We start from the raw sequence: 25,309 nt of genomic DNA, 5'->3' as shown, positions 1-25,309 counted from the left end.
AGCCCAAAAAGAGGTAAAATAAAGAAAGCCCACTAGCGCTATTAGAGCATGGAATGGGTTGCCTGAACTAGCCATTGAAAACCAGTGACTTGGCAGAATTTAGGTCATTGGTTAATATGCAAGACTAAATGCATGACTCTTAGGACGTAATCATCTTCTTTTTTGAAGTAACGTCTCTATTATATAAGATAAGAAGATAAGATAGACTGTAGTCACTGAGTTACGCTACTCAGGCCTAGATTGTAGTCACTGATTTACGCTAATCAGGCCTAGACTGTAGTCACTGAGTTACGCTACTCAGGCCTAGATTGTAGTCACTGATTTACGCTAATCAGGCCTAGACTGTAGTCACTGAGTTACGCTACTCAATAAATCCCTAGGTATCTGTTAGTATCTGTTAGTCACAGGCAAGACTAAATTACAAGACTTTAAGACTTAAGTTAAAGACAGACTTGCGAATCAAACATTATTTGTCTTTAAATGAAAGTCAGACTCTACTCGTTCAAAAGACAGCACTCTTTAAGATAGTTATAATCTTAGGATATCGAAACTTTTTAAATGAACTATTATTTTCTTATTAATTTGTTATATATATAAAGCTTAGCAATTTAAAAATATCCCACCACATTTTTTTTTTGGGGGGGGGGGGGGGAGGATTGCACCGCCCGTTGCTTAGAGACTACTCCACTAGTAGTCTTTCAAAGTTGTCGTCTGCAACCAGTGGTGCTAAATGTTACCCCATACAGCTCGTACCATCTATTGCCACACCTGGAATCCCGCTACGGGAGGAATGTTCTAATCTTTGAGGAACGTCTTCCTATTCAACATTGGAAAAGTTAGTCACGTGATGTGACCGTCACTTGAGGTGAAAAACGTATACAAGACACTGTTGACTAGATATCTCGGTGCTTTGTGTTGCTGGAACACCGGCTCCATTGTTCAAGTGTCAACAAAAATGTGGAAGAGATAAAAAAAAAATTGGAGTATTTTTTATTCACGTTACATTCTTTGTGCAGAAAAGAAGAGTCAGCGATTTTGAAAAAAGGTTTTTTAGTGAAGTCATTTTTTTATTGTAGAATACTAAATGAATGATTTTTTTAGCGGCCCCCGTAAGGGGAAAAAGCCGCTATTAGGTTTGTGCAAAATGTCCGTCTGTCCGTCTGTCCGTCTGTCACACTCAGATCTCGAAAACTAGAAGAGATATGAAAAATATTATTTCATCATTAAATCCGGCTTGAAAAGTTTAGGTGCAACGGCTACTTTTGGTTTTCTAAAAGCAAACCGTTTAATTTATAAAATTAATTATGCAAGCGATTTTTTCATAAACATACACCAATTCTAAAACAATTACGTAAATGTAAGGGAGGCAATGTTACAATATGCTAACAAAGATGGACAATTTTTGTGTATTTTCAGTATCACTTAGTCAAATATATTTTTAAAATGTACAGGAAATGTTTACAACAAATACAAATAATAGTTAAAGACGTTTTTTCTGGTCAACTAGCTGCTAAAATTAAAAGAAAACATTTCTGTTTGTTTATAAAGGCTAATAATGCACTTTGTATGTAAATATCACGCACATTTTTTTAAATGGACTTTTTATGCAGCGATTTTCGTGCAGTAGCGTAACGTCGCAACATGATCAGGTGCTAAACCAATTCCTTAAACTTTTTTAAAAAATCAGATTTTATTTATTTTTTGTTTAGTGCCCCCATCCGAATAAAAGAAGCTTATTTTTGTGCGTTTTGTCTGTTGGTCGGTCTGTCCGTCACGATTAGATTTAAAAAACTAGAACTCTAAAAGCTATTGAAAATCTGATTTACCCTTTAATGTTCCTCCCATAACATCTCAATAGTTTTAAGTATCTAAAATTGATTGTTCCGGATTTTTTTGTGCAAAACTAATCAACGCCAACAAATGTTTGTTTGCTCTTCTAACTTATATTACATTCAATTTCCATGCTTAAACGTTGCAAAAACACATTATCAATAATATGTTGTTCCGTTTTTTATGTAAATAGCATATTAATGCTAAATCATAATCTCTATACTGACTTATATTTCATTAAGTGTAAAAATGTTCCGGATATTGTTTTATAAAACATGAATTATGCCTAATGATTGTTTGAAATCGCATAAGGCTTTTAAAAAAAGTAATTTACTAGAATTGATTACTGAAAATTACTTTTTAGACACTTAATTTTCTTGTAAAACATAACATAGAAGTTTTGTAATCGATAAAGAAAGTTCCGGATTTTGTTTCTTACAAATCGTCGCCAGAAATTTCCGAATTTATTTAAAAATCTACTAACGCCAAATAATTGTTTGAACTCCCTCTTCTAATTAATAAACAAATAATCTTCTCATTTACGAAATAATGTTTTTACGGATTTTTATGAAAAATATTTTAACTCACTACTCTCTTACAGTACATTTAACTTTCTACCTAAAACATTAAAAAATCTTATTATCGTTAATATTTTGTTCCGATTTTTAAGGAAAACAATCCAAACACCAAAGTAAGGTATGAAAATCTCTCCACGTGGCTGTAGTACATCTAATTTTTATACGAGACCATCCAAAAAATTTAATTAACGGTATTACATTTATCTGAAATTCTCTTTTTCTTTTACTATTTATACAAACATCCGGAACAATCTATTATATAAATTTTTCAATTGTGTTCATACCTAAAAATTATTGCGATGTTTTGAAACGTAAAATAAAGGTTAATCAATTTTTAATAACTTTTAGTTGTTTTTTTTTATATCAAGATAACGGACAGACCGACTGACAGACAAAACGCAAAAACAATGTGGCTTTGATCCTTTTTAAATAATATCTATTAGAACTCAGTGCACCAATGTTTATGAACCCTCGTTAAATATCTCGTGTAAATAAAGACATTTTTTTTTATGGTACCGGTACTAGCCTATTGTGAGGTAATGGAATTTTTTTTCTTTGACGTCATATGAATGGACTCTTTAAATGTAATGTTAAAAGAACGCACTCTGTGCACCAATGTCTATTAACCCTCGAAAAAATTGCTTGTATTAATGAAAACATATTTTAGTCTAACTAAGCCGTGTGACGTAGTGTTTTTTTTTTCCTTTGACGTCACATGGAATGAATTCTTTAAATGAAATGCTAAAAGAACGCACTCGGTGCACCAATGTCTATGAACACTCGAGAAATGGCTCGTGTTGATAAAGGTGATTTTTAGTCTAGCTAGGCCTTGTGACGTAGTGTTTTTTTTTTCCTTTGACGTCATATGGAATGAATTCTTTAAATGAAATGCTAAAAGAACGCACTCGGTGCACCAATGTCTATGAACACTCGATAAAAGGCTCGTAATGATGAAGGCGATTTTTATTCTAGCTAGGCCGTGTGACGTAGTGTTTTTTTTTCCTTTGACGTCATATGGAATGAATTCTTTAAATGAAATGCTTAAAGAACGCACTCGGTGCACCAAAGTCTATGAACACTCGATAAATGGCTCTTATAGATGAAGGCGATTTTTAGTCTAGCTAGGCCGTGTGACGTAGTGTTTTTTTTTTCCCTCTGACGTTATATGGAATTAATTCTTCAAATGAAATGAAAAAAGAACTCGGTATAGTAATGTTTATTAAGCCTCGTTATGTGACTCGCGTTTAAAAAAGGAATGATATCTTGATTTAGATCTAATCTAGATTTTTTAAACTAGATCTAGATTTTTATTACAGTATATCTAGATCTGGATTTTTATTCTAATTAAAATTATTTTAGAGTCTAGATCTAGAATTTCTAGATCTAGTTTAGATTAAAATAGACTAGATTAAGATGTAGAATTTCAATTTCTAAACTTAAAGTGTAAAAAAAAAGTGTAGATTTTCATTTCCAAACGTTTTGATCAATATTGTAATGTTTTAATATACTAAAACTAATCTACTATTTTTTTATTAAATTTAAATTTAAATTTACGGCAAATGAATCTTTGAAACATTATTACTTTTGACCATCGGATGGCTGCCTGGTCGTGCGGTTTGCGCGCTGGACTGTCGTTCAGATTTATGGATGGCCCAGGGTTCAAACCCTGCCCGCTCCCATCCCCCGTCGTCCTGCGGGAGGTTTGGACTAGGAAGTAATTATCTTCAACTCTGAAGGAACATCCGAAACGTGTAAAACATTTTACATCAAAATTAAATCACCTCTTGAATATTATTTGCGAATATGCAGATCCGACAGGGATCCGACTTCGACGGGGGCCGCCTCTGAGTTTGTGTAACACAAACTCTCTTTGTAATCTTGTTTTATTTAGAGTCACAGCCAGCGTTAGAACGACTGATAATTAATAGGTCATTAGAAATTCTTTAATTTTAACGGTTTAACAAAAGTGACATTGTGGTCTTCTATTTCTATTACTTCACAGTTTGTTGTTGTTTTGTGGTCTTCTATTACTTCACAGTTTGTTATTATTTTGTGGTCTTCTATTACTTCACAGTTTGATGTTGTTTTGTGGTCTTCTATTACTTCACTGTTTGTTGTTGTTTTGTGGTCTTCTATTACTTCACTGTTTGTTGTTGTTTTGTGGTCTTCTATTACTTCCCTGTTTGTTGTTGTTTTGTGATCTTCTATTACTTCACTGTTTGTTGTTGTTTTGTGGTCTTCTATTACTTCACAGTTTGTTGTTTTTTTGTGGTCTTCTATTACTTCACTGTTAGTTGTTGTTTTGTGGTCTTCTATTACTTCACTGTTTGTTGTTGTTTTGTGGTCTTCTATTACTTCCCTGTTTGTTGTTGTTTTGTGGTCTTCTATTACTTCACTGTTTGTTGTTGTTTTGTGGTCTTCTATTACTTCCCTGTTTGTTGTTGTTTTGTGGTATTCTATTTCTATTACTTCACTGTTTGTTGTTGTTTTGTGGTCTTCTATTACTTCCCTGTTTGTTGTTGTTTTGTGGTCTTCTATTACTTCACTGTTTGTTGTTGTTTTGTGGTCTTCTATTACTTCACTGTTTGTTGTTGTTTTGTGGTCTTCTATTACTTCAATGTTTGTTGTTGTTTTGTGGTCTTCTATTACTTCACAGTTTGTTGTTGTTTTGTGGTCTTCTATTACTTCACTGTTTGTTGTTGTTTTGTGGTCTTCTATTACTTCCCTGTTTGTTGTTGTTTTGTGGTCTTCTGTTACTTCCCTGTTTGTTGTTGTTTTGTGGTCTTCTATTACTTCACTGTTTGTTGTTGTTTTGTGGTCTTCTATTACTTCACTGTTTGTTGTTGTTTTGTGGTCTTCTATTTCTATTACTTCCCTGTTTGTTGTTGTTTTGTGGTCTTCTATTACTTCACTGTTTGTTGTTGTTTTGTGGTCTTCTATTACTTCCCTGTTTGTTGTTGTTTTGTGATCTTCTATTACTTCACTGTTTGTTGTTGTTTTGTGGTCTTCTATTACTTCACTGTTTGTTGTTGTTTTGTGGTCTTCTATTACTTCACTGTTTGTTGTTGTTTTGTGGTCTTCTATTACTTCACTGTTTGTTGTTGTTTTGTGGTCTTCTATTACTTCACTGTTTGTTGTTGTTTTGTGGTCTTCTATTTCTATTACTTCACTGTTTGTTGTTGTTTTGTGGTCTTCTATTACTTCCCTGTTTGTTGTTGTTTTGTTGTCTTCTATTACTGCCCTATATTACACTCACTAGTCTAGTTAGTCTTAATTGATAATTAGTTTTTAAACCAAATAGAGAATACCACAATTATTTATTTCTATAGTGTAGAGAGAACGTTTTTACTATTAGCGAAACATTACATTGTAACTGAATATCTACATCAGACAAACCTTAAAGTCTATGAAACTCTATGAATTCAAATTTGTTATATCAGAACATTTTGTTTTCTCTTATTTCTCGTAGTCTACCTGAGGATCCAACAATGTTAAAAATCTTTTTTTTTTTTATCAACAAGCTTTTGTTTTGAAAGTCTGATCTGCCCTTTAATCTTCCGCACAGCAGTTGGTGAGTTCCTAACACCAAGCTGGCATCCCGGAATCTTAAGCCCAAAAAGAATTTTGTTCAAGGCATGGAGGATATCCGGCCATGTCGCCGCTATAGAAGCTCAAGGCTATCCAGCGAACTGGTCGTTTCGGCCACCTGCTTAACAAATGCTACATCGTTTGATTTCTGTGTCTGTTTCCAAATATTCCTACAGACATGTTATTTTTAAAAAGTAGAGCACAAACTTATCAGTGTCTTCAAAACTAGGGATGGAAAAACAACAGAACAAATTGAAGGACGCTTGAAAGACAGCTACAAACTCATACAAATTTAGGAAAAAATATATAAATGAAACAATACAAGTTTAGGGTCATAAAAAAAGCTTTTATGCAGTTCAGATTTTTTTGGCAAGAAGCGAATTTTTTGTATTTTGTATACAAAAGAAACATATTTTTGTGACTTCATTTCTTGCAATATCAATGACTGCCATATAGACTACCATTTTAAATTCAACAATGACATTTCTCCTTTAAAAAAAAAAAGTTTTTGTATGTTAATTTGAAGGTTGTTTACTTATCAAATACGACTTAACTTTGTAAGATAAACTGTATCGGCCATTTGTTTACACATTAACGTAACCTGATTTTATCAAATGTAGATTAAAGTAATCTGATTTTATCAAATGTAGATTAACGTAACCTGATTTTATCAAATGTAGATTAAAGTAATCTGATTTTATCAAATGTAGATTAACGTAATCTGATTTTATCAATTCTGTTTTGATTGGGGCAGTGTGAAGTGATGAATGAAAGTAGATCTATTCTAAATCTAAGTCTCTTTAGACATCAAACCATCGAAAACACAAACAGCTTTTTACAAAGCATAGATCGACTCTTGTCGGAACACATTTTGTACACGTTCATTTCTCCCACTTCCCATTCTTGGATCAAGTTCAAACTTTACACAATGATTTATTCATTGTCCCAAACACCACATGAATCAAGAACAAATTAATCAATAAGTTAATCAATTAGGTATTTATTTAATAACGATCAGACCGTATTCTATTTAGAAAATAGAAGTAATAATACAATATTGAGCGATATGGCTGTACATGTGCAATTCTTCCTTTCTATTTGCTGTTTTTTTTTTCTCTCTATTGTGTTTGTTCGTGGGCATTGTTGTTCTTACTTTCTTCTCTCTCTCTCTCTTACATTCTTCTTCCTTTCTCTTTCTTACATGTTTATTCCTCTTCTTTCTCTTTCACTTTCCTTCTCTCTCAGTCTCTCTCTCTCTCTCTCTCTCTCTCTCTCTCTGCATTTGGCAGTGATTCTAAAGTTCGTATGACATATTTGTCATTCATTAAATGTCAGTGACATCAAAAGTAGATCAAGGGTCTTGAGTGTAACTAAAAAGGTCACTGCTGATCAAGCTCACGTTGAAAGCGAGTCAGATGTGAACTAGAGCATCCAAAGTTTGCAAACATGTCGCTATGGCATCACAATAATACCATCATTTCAGATTGGAAGAAAAATAAAGTCAATACATCTTAGACATCAGCTACAACACACACACATGGTTAGTGTTCGCTCCAGAGTACATTTGATTAGTATAGTGCTTTTCACTAAGCATTTTCATCATAGGAGTCCTTGAGTCGAGGTCTCTTTTCTTTGCCTCTCTTTTGGACTTTCTTTATTTACCTCTTTTTTGGTCATTCTTTATTAACCTCTTTTGTGGGCTTTCTTTATTTTGCCTCTCTTATGGGCTTTCTTTATTTACCTCTTTTTTGGTCATTCTTTATGAACCTCTTTTGTGGGCTTTCTTTATTAACTTCTTTTGTGGGCATTCTTTATTAACCTCTTTTGATGGCTTTCTTTATTTTACCTCTTTTTGGGCTTTATTAACCTCTTTTGTGGGCATTTTTTATTAACCTCTTTTGTGGGCATTCTTTATTAACCTCTTTTGTGGGCATTCTTTATTAACCTCTTTTGAGGGCTTTCTTTATTTTACCTCTTTTGTGGGCATTCTTTATTAACCTCTTTTGAGGGCTTTCTTTATTTTACCTCTTTTGTGGGCTTTCTTTATTAACTTCTTTTGTGGGGTTTCTTTATTAACCTCTTTTTTTTTTGGCTTCTCTGCCACTGTTTTTTGGGGCTCTTTCTGTTTTATTTTGTTTTTATTTTTAAAAATGTTAACATTTTACATACATAGGCTACTTAGAATGAAACTAAATTATAAACCATGATTAACTTATACGTAAATAGTAGATTATAGTAACTTGTTCCTGATTAATTGAACTAATTAAATCGTGATACGTCTTATGAAGGTTGATCTCCGGTCTTAGTTGTCTGATGATTTTCTTGAAATCTCTGTGTTTCAAATCCAATCGATCTGACCGAGCTGCAAGTGAAATGACATTTTTGTTTGTGTCAGTGCATAACTTTCTATTTCTAAAGGATTAATCACGTGACGTGAACTCCGTCTGCTGAGTGAGAGTAATGATATCAGACACACACACAAAAAGGTCAAAGGTAACTGTAGCAGATGACACTAACTACTAGTAACTAGATCTCAGTTTGAGAATTAATTGTATCCCTTTTAAGTAGGTAACTGGAACACGGACCATATTCTCAGCGTAAATAAAAAGAGTTGACAGTACATATCAATCTATAACTTATTATCTAGACCTTAGTACTTGAGTTTTTGTTATTGCCATTCACAGGTTCATGTGTTGTGCGAGTGTGTGCGTGTGTAAAAGCTTTAGTATTTGTGCTTTTGACTTTCTGCGTGAATCTATCTGATCTGTAATGTATATATGTGATCTGTAATGAATATATGTGATCTGTAATGTATATATGTGTGTATGTGATCACCAAGGAATGAACACTTAAAGGTAGAACGGACATGAACATACTCATACACAGATATTGACATGGACGACATAAACCTTGACATAGGACAAAGACCCAGATATAGACATAGACTAGGACATAGACACTGTAGACTCTGACAAAGACATAGATTCAGAAATAGACAAAGACATAGACAAGTAAATAGACGGCGTAGACGTAGTTATAGGCATAGACAAAGACTAGAAAAGACAACATAGACTCAGACCTTGACATAGACCTAGAAAACATAAACCCCAAAATGACCTAAACCTATAAAATATAGACCCTGAAATGACATAGACCTAGAAAACATAGACACCGAAATGACATAGATCTAGAAAACATAGACCCTGAAATGACATAGACCTAAAAAAAACATAGACTACGAAAAGACATAGACCTAGAAAACATTGACACTGAAATGACATGGACCTAGAAAACTTAGACCCTGAAATGACATAGACCTATAAAACGTAGACCCTGAAATGACTTAGACCTAGAAAACGTAGACTCTGAAATGACATAGACCTAGAAAACGTAGACCCCGAAATGACATGGACCTAGAAAACGTATACCCTGAAATGACATAGACCTAGAAAACGTAGACCCTGAAATGACATAGACCTAGAAAACGTAGACCATGAAATGACATAGACCTAGAAAACGTAGACCCTGAAATGACATAGACCTAGAAAACGTAGATACTGAAATGACATAGACCTAGAAAATGTAGACCCTGAAATGGCATAGACCTAGAAAAAAGACCCCGAAAAGACATAGACCTAGAAAACGTAGACCCTGAAATGGCATCGACCTAGAAAAAAGACCCCTAAATGACATAGACAGACAAAGGAACAAACGACTGTTGTTTTTATTTTGTTTTGGTCCATGCCATCTCACGTGCTGACCTGACGTGCCCTGGAAGTACTGACTTCCAAATAAAAGAACGTCACTCAAGCAGACGATAACTTGAATGTCTTACACGACAGCAGCATGGTAAAGGTGGGGCCATGCGATGTTGACCACGTACTACAGGAAACATCTGGACACTAAAGGCGAACACGGTGACTGGCTGGGGAAAGGGCTTTTTTACGTTTTAGTTTCGGACAACTGATTAACCATTATTCTAATCGCAAAATAACACCCACTGGCTGATTTATAAGATAATTGTATTGGTCCAAACAAAAAGAAATTCAATTTGACTACAATTGTCCACAGCAGCATTACTACTATACCAATAACAATGTATATATATATGTATATATATATATATATATATATATAACTATTTTGCATACACGCTCAACACACACACACACACACGAAACTAAGAGATCTCTTAAACTATGAAACGGATTCGCTTGAAATTTCGTACCTACGCTCCTTGTAACACTTAGCTGCTCGCAAGACTTTTTTGTTGTTGACCTCCTTCAGTCGTAGAACGACTATTAGATGGTTCATCTCGCACACTTCCTCGTGTGGCTGTGGAGCCCTATTTTGGAGAGACACTCCCGTCTACAAATATCGCAGGTTAAGATGGCTTTTGCTTCGGTGGTAGAGGAGCTGGCCATTTTTTCGTATTGTCCGTTTTTCTTCCTGAGCTGAGGACAATGTCACCTAATCCCCTAGGGATGGGGGTCGGCTGGTAATGCTCGTGAAGTATGCAGGGATTGATTTTCTGCTAAAGACTATTCGAAGTTGCATAAAGGTTAGTCTAGGTGCGTTGGCATAGCAGACCAGGCTGACTAATGAATCCATTTAAACATTTAAATTCTATAATTTTGGTCAACCCCTCCCTTTAATTAATATCTTCTTGTCCAGAGGCGTAGCCTGAAAGGACTATTGTAAGGTAAAAAAATGTGTTGACTAAGAATTTAAATGTTTCCAATCCCTACATTATTGTTCTTAAACTAGATCAAAAGAGCAAAATCTCAAATCTATTAATGGAAGGTAACTCTTAAATTGTCTGCACAATTGTCTTTAAATTTTAATATGCTAGAAAGGGGAAAAGACGCTATTAGTTTTGTGTGAAATGTCTGTCCGTCTGTCCGTCCGTCCCGTTTAGATCTCGCAAATTAGAAAATATAGTGAAAATCCGACATCACAATATTTTAGACCATTCAAAGTTCTGATGCAACGGCTACTTCTTTTTTTTTACTTTTTTTTTTTTTTTTGCGGAATTTTTTTTAATTTTTTTTTTTAAGGATTTAAATAAGAGATTGAGCCTTTTCAAAACAATTACACCAATAATAAGACTTCAGTTAGGCGCGGGAGTCCCGGGTTCGAATCCTGGTGAAGAATTGGATTTTCAACTTCGGAATCTTTGGGCGCCTCTGAGTCCGCCCAGCTATAATGGGTACCTGACATTAGTTAGGGAAAAGTAAAGGCGGTTGGTCGTTGTGCTGGCTACATGACACCCTCGTTAACTGTAGGCCACAAAAACAGATGAACTTTACATCATCTGCCCTTTAGACCACAAGGTCTGAAAGGTGAACTAGTTAGGCCAGGTTCACATCTAACTTGCATTCACTTGCACCTATCCTTTGATCTGCTGGACCGCTGGGGCACTACACAAGATCTGTCAACCTTCTTCCTCCATTCTTATCTGTCATTTGTCTTTGATATAATTTCATTCGGAAGTTCTTTCTGAAAATATTGAAGCCTGCCTGGGTGGACCACTTCGGAGGCCGATTTTGAGTTTGTGTTTCCACACAAACTGTCTTTGTAATCTTGTTTAAAATAATAATAATAATTATAATTATAAAATATGATGTGAAAGTGTTATATTAGATACAATCATATTTTTTTTAATTTTTGTTTAACTGTTATTTCTTTCTTTATATTATGGTATATACTCACTAATTAAGATACATTAAAAATTAAATTAAATTACGGCTTTTATATAAATTAAACTGTACACTTACAGCCTGCTCAGAGCACTTTGGTCCAATCTCAATCTCAGATCAGTGGGTCTAGGAGAAGGTTTTTCCGTGCTGCCTTCAGGCGCTCAGTAAACACAACTCTGCCCGAGTCGGGTGTCGAACATCGAGCCCCCTTCATAGGTAGCCAAGCCTAACCAAGTTCAAGCGCACTTAGCCTCTCGACCACGCTTCCCACTAATTAATCACCGGGACATTGCAACGCCGCTGTCAAGTATTTAAAGTCCACTGATTTCAAAATTTAAAAAAAAATAATTATTATTTAACGTAATTGTCTAATACAGATTTGTTAAAGTGATAGTGATGAGTTTCCGTTACCGGAAGTACTAAGCACACACAATCAAAAGACTTCGCTGTACAAAGAAAGTCTTTGATCATTCTTGGGAACGTAGAATTACAAATATTTTCAATCATTCTCACATTTTCTCCTGCGGCAAAGACCCCAATGGGCATGATTTTCTGTTAGTCTGTACATCTATTCATTGCTATGTAGATCTAATCTAATAGTAGGATGCATTACATGGGCGTAGCCAAAATTTGGTTTCGGGGTGTGTTTGGGGGGATGTTTCTCTTAGCACCCACATACACACATACGCACACATCTATCTATCTATCTATCTATCTATCTATCTATCTATCTATCTTATCACATATGTTGTTTTTTTTCTAAATTTTTCTCTCTCACAATCTCTTTCTCTCTCTCTGTTTCTAAATCCCTAAGATAGATAGGTAGATAGGTAGATAGATAGGTAGATAGGTAGATAGGTAGGTAGGTAGATAGGTAGATAGGTAGATAGATAGATAGATAGATAGGTAGGTAGATAGATAGATAGATAGATAGATAGATAGATAGATAGATAGATAGATAGATAGATAGATAGATAGATAGATAGATAGATAGATAGATAGATAGATAGATAGATAGATAGACGGAATTGTTGTTCATTAGATCCAGTCCCTTCACTTTGAAACTCTAAACCTCCCTTGGCATCGCTCATGGAATTGGTGACTTTATTTGTTTTTTTTTTATTGAAGGGGGTAAGTTATGCTTCAACATTAAAACACAACAGTCACAAAGTCCTCCCCCCCCCCCCTTTATGGATGGGATTTCATTTCGGTTGAGGGAAAGTTAAACCCCGAAAATCCCCCTCCTGGCTACCCTCATGATGATACATTAATCGTTTACACTAATTACACTTACTAAAATAGGTTTTGTTTAATTTCCCATTTGAGAACGAAAATGAATATAAGTTAGAAATGACCTATCAATACTTTGTGATGTTCTTTTAAAACTTCTTTTGTCTTCTTGATCTTGGCAGGCAGAAGTTGAAACAGTCATGTGATCTAGCCTATGGACATGTTGATCGGTTAATGCAGTGCCCATAATATATTGGGAGGCAATGCGCGTGCTCACCAGACGCCATTGTTATTTCCCGTGAAAAGAAGTGGAGGATTGCCTGATCTGAACAATAAACTGATGTTACGATGTCTCCAGATGTGGCTGGGGTCCTCAAAGATGAAAACACTTGAACCCCTGAGCCCCACATCGGCATTAAAACAATGATATGGGAACATAGTATGGCTATAGAATGTTGGGAGACATTTGGTGATTTTTTACCATGCATGGGATTTTATTTCTGATCTGTATCTCCCAGGTAAGTTGAACTAGGTCATTAGTTTCTGAAACTTCGTCTATGTACCATGACATTTTGTCTTGCTTAAATCTTCGTCTAATCTCTGATCTTGCTTTGTCTGAATCTCTTTTCCTCTTCTCTCCCTTTTCTCTCTCTCTCTCTCTCTTTCTCTCTGTCTTATTTCTCTTCTCTTTTTCTAATACCACATCTTGTTTTTCTTGAATATTGGTCAAAGGAATTTCTTATCACATATGTTGTTTTTTTCTAAATTGTTCTCTCTCACAATCTCTCTCTCTGTTTCTTAATCCCTAACTTGTATTCCCTAACTATTGGTAAATGTAGCCTCTTACCCCATAGCTTTCCTTTTTCGTAACCCTTCACCTTTCTTTTTTTTTTTTTACTCTCTCTAATACCACATCTTGTCATTCTTAAATCTGGGTCTATGAAACATTTTATCATTTATCTCCCTTTTTTTTCAGAATTTTTGTCTTTGTAACCTGTTATCTGTATGTTCTAAATCCTTGTCTTTGTAACCTGTTATCTGTATGTTCTAAATCCTTGTCTTTGTAACCTGTTATCTGTATGTTCTAAATCCTTGTCTTTGTAACCTGTTATCTGTATGTTCTAAATCCTTGTCTCTGTAACCTGTTATCTGTATGTTCTAAATCCTTGTCTTTGTAACCTGTTATCTGTATGTTCTAAATCCTTGTCTTTGTAACCTGTTATCTGTAAGTTCTAAATCCTTGTCTTTGTAACCTGTTATCTGTATGTTCTAAATCCTTGTCTTTGTAACCTGTTATCTGTATGTTCTAAATCCTTGTCTTTGTAACCTGTTATCTGTATGTTCTAAATCCTTGTCTCTGTAACCTGTTATCTGTATGTTCTAAATCCTTGTCTTTGTAACCTGTTATCTGTATGTTCTAAATCCTTGTCTCTGTAACCTGTTATCTGTATGTTCTAAATCCTTGTCTTTGTAACCTGTTATCTGTATGTTCTAAATCCTTGTCTTTGTAACGTCTTATCTCACATCTTGTATTTATTTCTTCAATCTCTGACATTGTCAGCTTCCCTCCTCACGTTCTGTCACGGCCCCTTCAACTCCTACTTCAACTTTTTCCCGCGACTTGATCAGATTTGTAGTTGGCTGCCGACAGCTCATTAAATTGGACAGTTTCAGAGAAACAGATTCCTGGTTCATTCAGATAAAAAGGTTATAAATAAACACTTCAAAGGAGAAAGAAACGTACGAAAATGAAACCAAATAAATCCAGAGGCAGACATCTGAATAGAAACGTCGTTGGGAATGGCATCATCTTTGTGTACTTTTGGCATCTCTCTGTGTTAGATACAGCCAGTGGCTTAGCTATGGTGGGGGATGGGTGGGGGAGAATATGAAAATCTCCCAGGCCCCCCCCCCCTTCTTGGTCGCCCCTAAATGAGTGTTCGAATTTTACGCCACTGGATACAGCGCAGTTTGAGAAACAGAATTGGAAAATGAAAAATTTCTATCTGGTTATACAGATTAGACAAGTCACTTTAAACTATGAATATCAATAAACATGATCTAATACTAAATAATAAATCCACATCATTAGTGTTTACCTTGTATTTCCATGAAATGAGTCATCGTGATGGACACACACACACGCACGCTCGCATGCACTCACGCGCACACATACATCAGCAAACAAGTCACCGAACTTTAGATGAGTGAAACTTTTGTTGTCCAACTTTGTGATAATAACTTGTTGTTAAAGTCCTTTTGTATAACGTATTTCTCATGCTATAGCATGCCCAGTGCACTCTGGTCGCATCTCTTTTCTCAGACCATTGTTTCCATCCTATCTTTATGTTCACAGGTTGAGTCGGGGTTTGAACTCGCTCCCCCCGTTAGCCAAGACTAAGATTAAGGGCACATGGCTCTATAGTCAGCACGCGCAAGACTGAACTAGTTTCATTCTTTTGTTTTCTTTTCTTTTTCCGACATAAGAACATTTTTGTTTTATACTAACGCAATAGCGCATACACTGAGTGTGCCTTGGTCTCCAAACACTTAGTGTGCCTTGGTCTCCAAACACTTAGTGTGTCTTGTTCTCCTCCCCCCCCCCCCCGCCTTCCCAATCCATCATCTTGTTGCATTAAACCTGTGGTGATCCAGAGAAAAGTGAGATGTTTTGACAGGGCTATCAAAAAGCTTAGAGGAATCTTCCATCTAACAATGACGTCACCAGACACTATCGTCTGCAGCGACTAACTCAATCATCTCTCATCTTTCATTCTCTGTCTTTGGCTATTCACTCGTGCATTAGTTCTCAATCTCCGTGCGAACCCGAAGCTAGATTAAACCAGATTTATCTGCTCGTTTCATGGCGTGTCACGGAGACCAGGTGTTCTGGCACTCAACGAGTTACGGAAGAAAATGACACTTTTCGAAAACAAAAAAATCATCTCTGTTCTCTACGCGATTTATTTAAATAAAAGAATCTACATAAATCTATTCTCGATCTAGAAAAAAACTGACGATGTCAATTGTGTGTGTCTACCACTAAATAAAGACATAGGTATCCAGGCAAACAGATACTCTTGGACAGTTCCATATTTAACTTGAAAAGGACCTAAACTATTTGAGGTATGGAATTTGGGGCCCTTTTTAAGTCTAGATATGATATGTCATTTCTAAATGTTTCTTGGGTGACCTAAGATAGAGCTTGCGTTGTCTGTTTATAAATCCTGCCCTACACTTTGGTCCTATATGTATTAACAAGCAGTAGTAGAAACTAGCCAGGGCTTCGTGGGCAACAAATCTAGTTCAGGACATACACATGGGCAATCATGCACTCTCACACATGTCCACATACACACACATTGGGCACTCATGCACTCTCACACATGTACACATACACACACATTGGGCAATCATGCACTCTCACACATGTACACATACACACACATTGGGCAATCATGCACTCTCACACATGTACACATACACACACATTGGGCAATCATGCACTCTCACGCATGTACACATACACACACATTGGGCAATCATGTACTCTCACACATGTACACATACACACACATGGGCGATCTTGCACTCTCACACATGTCCACATACACACACATGGGCGATCTTGCACTCTCACACATGTACACATACACACACATGGGCAATCATGCACTCTCACACATGTACACATAGACACACATGGGCGATCATGCACTCTCACACATGTACACATACACACACATGGGCGATCTTGCACTCTCACACATGTCCACATACACACACATGGGCAATCATGCACTCTCACACATGTACACATACACACACATGGGCAATCATGCACTCTCACACATGTCCACATACACACACATTGGGCAATCATGCACTCTCACACATGTACACATACACACACATGGGCGATCTTGCACTCTCACACATGTCCACATACACACACATGGGCGATCTTGCACTCTCACACATGTACACATACACACACATGGGCAATCATGCACTCTCACACATGTACACATAGACACACATGGGCGATCATGCACTCTCACACATGTACACATACACACACATGGGCGATCTTGCACTCTCACACATGTCAACATACACACACATGGGCAATTATGCACTCTCACACATGTACACATACACACACATGGGCAATCATGCACTCTCACACATGTCCACATACACACACATGGGCGATCTTGCACTCTCACACATGTACACATACACACACATGGGCAATCATGCACTCTCACACATGTCCACATACACACACATGGGCGATCTTGCACTCTCACACATGTACACATACACACACATGGGCAATCATGCACTCTCACACATGTACACATAGACACACATGGGCGATCATGCACTCTCACACATGTACACATACACACACATGGGCGATCTTGCACTCTCACACATGTCCACATACACACACATGGGCAATCATGCACTCTCACACATGTACACATACACACACATGGGCAATCATGCACTCTCACACATGTCCACATACACACACATGGGCGATCTTGCACTCTCACACATGTACACATACACACACATGGGCAATCATGCACTCTCACACATGTACACATACACACACATGGGCGATCTTGCACTCTCACACATGTCCACATGGAGGGAGATAAGAAAGTACTATTTACAAACAAACAAAATATACAAAACTAGTCGACCGGCGGCGTAGCATACGCCGCTATTTTGCAGGGCTGGCCTTTGGCCACTGCAACCTTTGCGACCGCAGCGGGCCCCGCACTAATTCAAGGTGTATAAATTATTAAATTAAACCATTTTATAATTAAAACAGATTTTCTGCGTCCTCCAGTCGATTTGCCAGGAGCTCCTGGAAATCTCCCAAAATTGCAAAAAAGTCCTTAAAATATACGGAAATATATAGAAAAAAAAATCATTTTGGGGTGTCATTCAATTTGGAAAACGCCTATCCTAGGCGAGATAAATAACAACGGCATTATGCATTAGCCGTAATTGTGTAATCTGGTGAAAGAAGCTTCTCGCACCTCAAACTAATGAGGAATTACTTGAGGTCAACAATTCTCAAAGATAGATTGAAACATTTGGTAATTCTTGCTATTGAGCGTAATCTATGTAGGAAACAGAATTATTATGATTTACTATATCACTTGCTACACGCAAGCCTCGTAAAGTAATTTTGTACGTAGTAAAAAATTAATGAAATGCATAGACGAATTTATTTTCTAATACAAACTCATAAAATTTCACTTATTGTCCGCTTCCCTACCCAAACTTGGCCCCGCGAAATCCGTTTCGCATAGAGCCCCACAATGGTTAAGTCCGGCTTGCTATTGAGTGACGGGTGAATATACATAGTAGATTACTTGTTCTCTTTCCAGGACTTCTTAGTCACAATGGTTACGTCCGGCGCTGCTATTTAGTGTTTGTAAAGTGTTTGTTAGTAAAATGTTTTACATGTTTGGGATGTTCCTTCAGAGTTGAAGATAGTTTACTTCCTAGTCCAAATCTAGCGTAGGACGAAGGGGGATGAGAGCGGGCAGGGTTTGATAAATTCAAACGACAGTCAGACAGTCAGACGGAGTGAGCTGATATGTAAAAAAAGTAACGAAGGGGTATTCCTATCGTAAAACTGGATTTTAAGAATTAAAATGTAATCTCGGAGTAAATAAATGATTAACTCTTTCTCTCCAAACTAACGATAAATTAAATTATTTTTTGGTTTTATAAACTTAAATCATTGTTATATAAATTCTATATTATAAATTATACAGTTATATACCTAAAATAACATTTCCTGATTACATACAAAAAGTTTTGGAAGTTGAATCGTACCAGGGGAGTGGAACACTAATGAGTCAAATAAATGATTCCATCATAATGTAAGTGGATCACTACAGGGAGAAAGAGTGAACATTGATTATGATTCCAATCTCCAGTCTACAAAGGTGCTACTTGTGCAGAAGGTCGTAAAATGTCTTGGAATTAAACAAAAACAGAACTGATGACATAAACACGTGCAGCCATAGAAACTAACAACAACAACAACACCAACAGGACAGTAGTAGCATGTGTAGCTCTCCCACAAGTACGCAAACATCTGCTTCTCATAACACTGCCAGGCAGTGGTAACTCTAAACTTCTGGGGGGTGGAGCGTAGGGTGGACTGGGGAGGGAAAGGATAAGACACGTTTAATTGTCGGTAGCTTACGTGTTTGATCATTAACTCTCTGGGTGTGTGGGGGGGGGGGTATATGTGTGTGTGTGAGTTTGTGTAGATGGGGAGATGTATGGCCAAGAGTGAGAGTGGGGGATTGCTGTAGCGACACCATTTCCTTTAAGCTGCTCCTAATGTCATGTTCATGTCAAGAAATGAAGTAGACCATTATATATAAGAGTGTTGTCATGTTGTATATAGTGCAGTGCTTATTTCAATCTCTTCTCCTATAGTGGGTTAGCGAAATGTTTCAGCCTGTACAAGATTAGTTCACCTGGCCCTGGTCTTGTAAACTGTTTCAAACTCTAGGTATGTACGCATGTCAGTTTGGTTTGTACAGTTTGTACTTGCTTGACGTCATGAAGTGGATAGAAATATTTTGTTGCCATTCCACAAGTTCTCAAATATCCCATGATTCATGATGTCAAGAAGCCGTCACAACATTTTTGTTTCTTTCGGTAGTGGGTGACTCCTACCACACCCTTTCCTCCGTCATTTCTTTTCTGTTATTTAAATAGGTTTTGATTTAGGTTTTACCTTTTTAAATGTTCACTACTTTCAACTTGACTATATTATACTCGTCTACAAGATTACAATCTAAAAGACGGCAATCTAGATGACAAAATCTTACATAGCTACACTCTACATGACTACATGCTACATCACTATAATCTAATTAACTACAATCTACATGGCTACATGCTACATCACTATAATCTAACTAACTACAGTCTACATGTTACACCACTATAATCTAATTAACTACAATCTACATGGCTACATGCTACATCACTATAATCTAACTAACTACAGTCTACATTTTACACCACTATAATCTAATTAACTACAATCTACATGGCTACATGCTACATCACTATAATCTAATTAACTACAATATGCATGGCTATATTACTATAATCTAATTAACTACATGGCTACATGCTACAACACTATAATCTAATTGACTACAATCTACTTGACTACAATCTACATAACTACGTTATTCATGACCTCATTCTACATGACTACAATATATATGACTACATTCTACTTGACATCAATCTACATGACTATAATCAGCTATCATACAGTCGACGTGACTACAATCAACTATCGTACAATCGACGTGACTACAATCAATACAACCACGTTCTTCATGACCTCATTTTACATGACTACAATATATATGACTACATTATACTTGACTACATTATACATGACTACATTCTAAATGACCTGAACCTAGATACTCATTCTACATAACTAAACTTTATTTTAAAAAGACATTTGCGCTCTGATTTAAAGTGCCATATGGTCTCTACACTGTCCAACTGCCTCTACGAGTATCGTATGGTCAAAATAACGTCCAACTGCCTCTATGTGTCACTGGGACAGCATAAGGTACAACTGCCGATTAATTAAACGGACATGTGGTCAGCACAACGTCCCATGTTTCTCATACCAAAAAGTTCCCTCTCTGCTGCTCAGACTTTATTTGGCCTGATCAATGCAATTAGTTTCAAATTCTTTCAAATCATTTAACTGTTGAGAAGAGTTGCATTCTAGGAAAGTTAATCTTCCTTAGAAGAAGTATCGGTTAGGAACGATATTTATGTTTTATTTTTTAAGAAATATATTTTAATTCTGGCCTTTAATATGATTGAAACTACCGATCCTTTGGCTTGTGCCTATGTGATGTAAACATGTCCATCTACACAAAAAATAGTTTTCTAGTATTGACCAGGGGATCAGATTTAAAATACCAACGCACGAAATTAGCCCTTGACACATGATCTTCCAGTTAATTGATCATATACCTCACCTCACTTTGTCATGTAATCAAGTTTTACTCTTCCAGTTAATTGACCATATACCTCACTTCACTTTGTCATGTGATCAAGTTTTACTCTTCCAGTTAATTGACCATATACCTCACTTCACTTTGTCATGTAATCAAGTTTTACTCTTCTAGTTAATTGACCATATACCTCACTTCACCCAGTTAGCACCTTGTCAGTGTTATCATGACCAGTGACGCGCACCATGCGGCGCTACGACGGCAGTGGTGTCAGGTGCGCCTTGACTAGATAAACCAGTTTGAGAGCGCCCTCCTGCCTCACTTTTCAATACCCCCATCTCTCGCTTAGCTACACACATCAACATACATACATTCATAGTATACTTTACTCGGTGTAATGTCTGACACGGGAATGTCAAGAATTTACTGGAAGAATTCTGTTTAGCTGTGTCGTCACTCATCAGTTGAAACTACTTGCGCCCACCCCCATTTTCCTGACTATTGTCAGTGCAATTCCATGAATTAACCGTTAGTATTTTGTAAGCCGGAGGTCCCGCGTTCGAATCATGATGAAGACTGGGATTTTTAATTTCGGGATCTTTGGGCGCCTCTGAGTCCACCCAGCTCTAATGGGTACCTGACATTAGTTTGGGGAAAGTAAAGGTTGGTCGTTGTGCTGGCTACATGATACCCTCGTTAACCGTAGGCCACAGCAACAGATGACCTTTACATCATCTGCCCTATAGACCACAAGGTCTGAAAGTGGAACTTTTTTTTAAATCTTGTAAGCTACTTATGTCAGTCATGACTGACCGAAAAAACGGATTGAATGAATGAAAGTCAGGGTTCAAGCTAATAACACATTCAATATTTATAATCATGTAGTCCTGCATTTTGTGACCGTTTAATATTTCGCGTTTATTCGCATGGGACCCTGCATGACGATTGAGTGACATCTGTCGGAAGATTTACCTTGCTGGACAATATTTGTCTCTGGGAGAGCGATGGTCACGTGTTTGTAGATCTTGGTAACAGAAGGGTACAAATAAAAGTTTCTCTACAGCACTGCAGAAGACGTTGGGGGCGCTACTCGCTCAGAATAACTTTGGCATGACATCGGATGAATACAGTGAAAAAGCTACATTGGACGTGAGGGGGGGGATAAAAGAGGTATCCTACGATATAGAGATCAGTGAAAAAAATGAGGATAATGTTCTCTTCATATCTTCCAGCTGCCTCACTGCCTCCCACCCTCCCTCTTCTCCCCTCCCCCAGTCTCTCTATTCCCTTTTTTTATATCAACGCAGTCTGAATACAAATAAGTCATGGATAGATTTGTATAGAGTTTACAAATAATTTTAGGATCAGGGCTTTGTAATGATAATCATTCAAGGAAATATGTCCACATAACAGCGTATGTACTAAATATAATAATATATACTGGACTTTTATATAACTGCTTAAGTACCAAATATATACTGGACTTCTTTACAACTTATTTACTTTAACTTTGGCATGGTAAATCAGTAACTAATACTATGATACTGATACAAGTGAAACTATGTTTTAGGCAACTCTGATTCGTTAAGTTGAAGTATGCAGTAGAGAATCTATAAATATACCGTAGAGGTGTATGATTGTAAATAGTTGTAATCTTTGGGTCTACACGCACCCTGGTTTACCAGAAGCAACAGAAAAGTCTCAAGGAAAACAGATGATGAGACTAACAGAGAACTGTAGAGTACATGAATAATTTAGTCTCTCATGAACTATAGGAAGACAACTAATCATGCCCACACCGGGTGACCGAACTTTAAGCAACAAGGTAGAGAACTCAAGTTTGCTTTTAAAAACAAATGTTGAGTTAGAGGAGGCACTTCATCAAGAGCTCCCAGACAGATCTTTTGTTGAAGTTCTGTCGTCCATGATTGACCCCTACTGGTCTCTAAACCACGGGATCAAAGTAGTCCAAGGGGATAGGGCAACTAGGGGTGGGAGGGGGCGGGCAGATATTTCAGGTCAAGGAAGAGATGAGCCATTCTTTAATGGACGTCTACTCCCCTCTCTCTCTCACACACACACACATTTCCTTTTTTTCTCCCTTTCTCTCTCTCCTAGTAAGCTCATCAACTCTGCACAATGTTGGTGCATTCATTAACAACTCCCCTATCGACCCCTCCCAACCAATCATTGGCACTGTATCTCAATTGTTTTTGCCTCTGTTCCATCTCACTGTTAGTTTAGACACTCAGTTGATTTGACATTAACCTTTTCAAGTCCTTGAACAACTCTCTACCTGTCTTACGTGGCCTCTTTCTGCATTGCACTTTCATGTCTTACATTTGCAGAGATTGGAAAAGAGAATGGCTTCAAGCAGCAGGCATATATCTCTTCAGTTAATGGTATAAATAGTAGGCCTATGATACTCAAGTAAATAGCAGACCTGTTAACAGGCATAATATAGCTTATTCTAGTCATTAGTATAACAGGAGGGCTGTGTTGGCAAGACTCCCGAGGATCTTGTGTATTTTGATGTTACATCTATGGAATATACTAAAGAGACGTTTTTACTCTTCGGCTAAAACTGTAGGATTTGATCCCAGTATGGCAAACAATGACGTATACATGAAACAATCTATAGAGCACCAGAGTCGGAAATACCGTGGGTTATACATTCCAGATAGTAGTTTTTACAAAGCTCACTCTGTCTGTCTGTCTGGTAAAACGTTTGTACACGTTATTTCTCCCACACCCAATCTCGGATCAAGTTTAAATTGTGCACACTTATTTCCAGTAACTGACAAAACAAGAATCAGAAAAAAAAGGAACCAATTGGTTAATTAATTATTGGTAATTTATTATTTTGATGTGTATTGAACAAGGAAAATAAATCATGCTTGACAGATGTGGTGATATAAGTTGAATTAGTTCCCTTAAAAAGGCTTGAGCTTAAAGAGGCTTGAGCCCTGAGTTAGAATTCAAGTCGTAATTTTTTTTTATATTTAAAAAGCGGTAACGGTAACATTCACACAGATACCCCTTCTCTCCCCTCCCTTTATTTTCTCAACTGGTCCAGTCAAGTGATAGGATCATAGCGTATTGAGAAAGCTAAAAGCATGAAATTGCGCTAAACAAAATCAACTGGTAAAAATATTTCTAATCGCACAAATTTTATTGTTGTTGGCCTAGATTTATTACAAATTTAATTACATGACTGATCTATACTAACTGATACAATTACACCAAATATTAAGTTTTGCTTTTAATACTTTTTTAAAAAGTATTATACATATATGTGTGTATTATATATATATGTGTGTATTATATATATATGTGTGTATTATATATATATATGTGTGTATTATATATATATATGTGTATTATATATATATATATTAGTGAAATAGCCAAATTCAGGCTCAATATTGTTTATTGTATTTCAAGTAAAGGTTTGTGTGAAATCTAATTCTTCTTCTTTATTCTCATTTTTGTTATGGTGCAGAGTTGAGATCAGTAATCGTATATTTGATATGAACCGCGCTTTGGTTTCCAGATCATTCAGCTCTCCGAAAAGTTTTTCTTCTATAGAAGGGTTTCGGGGCCAGAATCTTGTACGGGCCTCATGATTGAGTATGCAGCCAACTTTGAAGAACATGGTCAGCAATGTCAGGTGATGCTCCACAAGGGCAAGTTTCGCTAGTCCCGACTTTTAGCTTCCGGAACATATGTTGTCTCATTCTGTTGGGTCCGGTTCTGAGGCGAAAAAATATGCGTTGGTCATGTCGATCTCGTAACTGGCATCCTTTTGTTTGTAGTTGAGAGCTGGTAATAGGCATCCTTTTGTTTGTAGTTGAGAGCTGGTAATAGGCATCCTTTTGTTTGTAGTTGAGAGCTGGTAATAGGCATCCTTTTGTTTGTAGTTGAGAGCTGGTAATAGGCATCCTTTTGTTTGTAGTTGAGAGCTGGTAATAGGCATCCTTTTGTTTGTAGTTGAGAGCTGGTAATAGGCATCCTTTTGTTTGTAGTTGAGAGCTGGTAATAGGCATCCTTTTGTTTGTAGTTGAGAGCTGGTAATAGGCATCCTTTTGTTTGTAGTTGAGAGCTGGTAATAGGCATCCTTTTGTTTGGAATGAGAGCTGGTAATAGGCATCCTTTTGTTTGGAATGAGAGCTGGTAATAGGCATCCTTTTGTTTGGAATGAGAGCTGGTAATAGGCATCCTTTTGTTTGGAATGAGAGCTGGTAATAGGCATCCTTTTGTTTGGAATGAGAGCTGGTCAAGTTCTGATTTCTTTTACTCGCTATCTTTTTTCATTTCTTCTGGATAGAGATAAAGT

General features: G+C 36.7%; 1 protein-coding gene across 6 annotated transcripts in view; it reads left to right on the top strand.

Annotated features, from left to right (window-relative positions):
* The window catches only part of LOC106079881 (ADAMTS-like protein 3), a 91,116-nt gene that overhangs the window by 9,301 nt on the left and 56,506 nt on the right, over nucleotides 1-25,309 (top strand). For 3 of the 6 annotated variants that reach the window (XM_056038553.1, XM_056038545.1, XM_056038531.1), the window contains exons 1-2: nucleotides 10,707-10,799; nucleotides 13,108-13,443. In XM_056038553.1, the coding sequence (XP_055894528.1) occupies nucleotides 13,408-13,443 (36 nt within the window). In that variant the 5' untranslated portion in view covers nucleotides 10,707-10,799; nucleotides 13,108-13,407. Of the gene's footprint in view, nucleotides 1-10,706; nucleotides 10,800-13,107; nucleotides 13,444-25,309 lie in introns of those variants that run through there. The other 3 variants (XM_013241113.2, XM_013241112.2, XM_056038562.1) reach the window with 2 other exon arrangements.

This window comes from Biomphalaria glabrata, chromosome 1 (assembly GCF_947242115.1).
Source record: "Biomphalaria glabrata chromosome 1, xgBioGlab47.1, whole genome shotgun sequence".
NCBI classification, from domain to species: Eukaryota; Metazoa; Mollusca; class Gastropoda; family Planorbidae; genus Biomphalaria; species Biomphalaria glabrata.
Note: the sequence above shows the minus strand (reverse complement) of the source record. Positions and strands in the feature narration are given on the sequence as shown.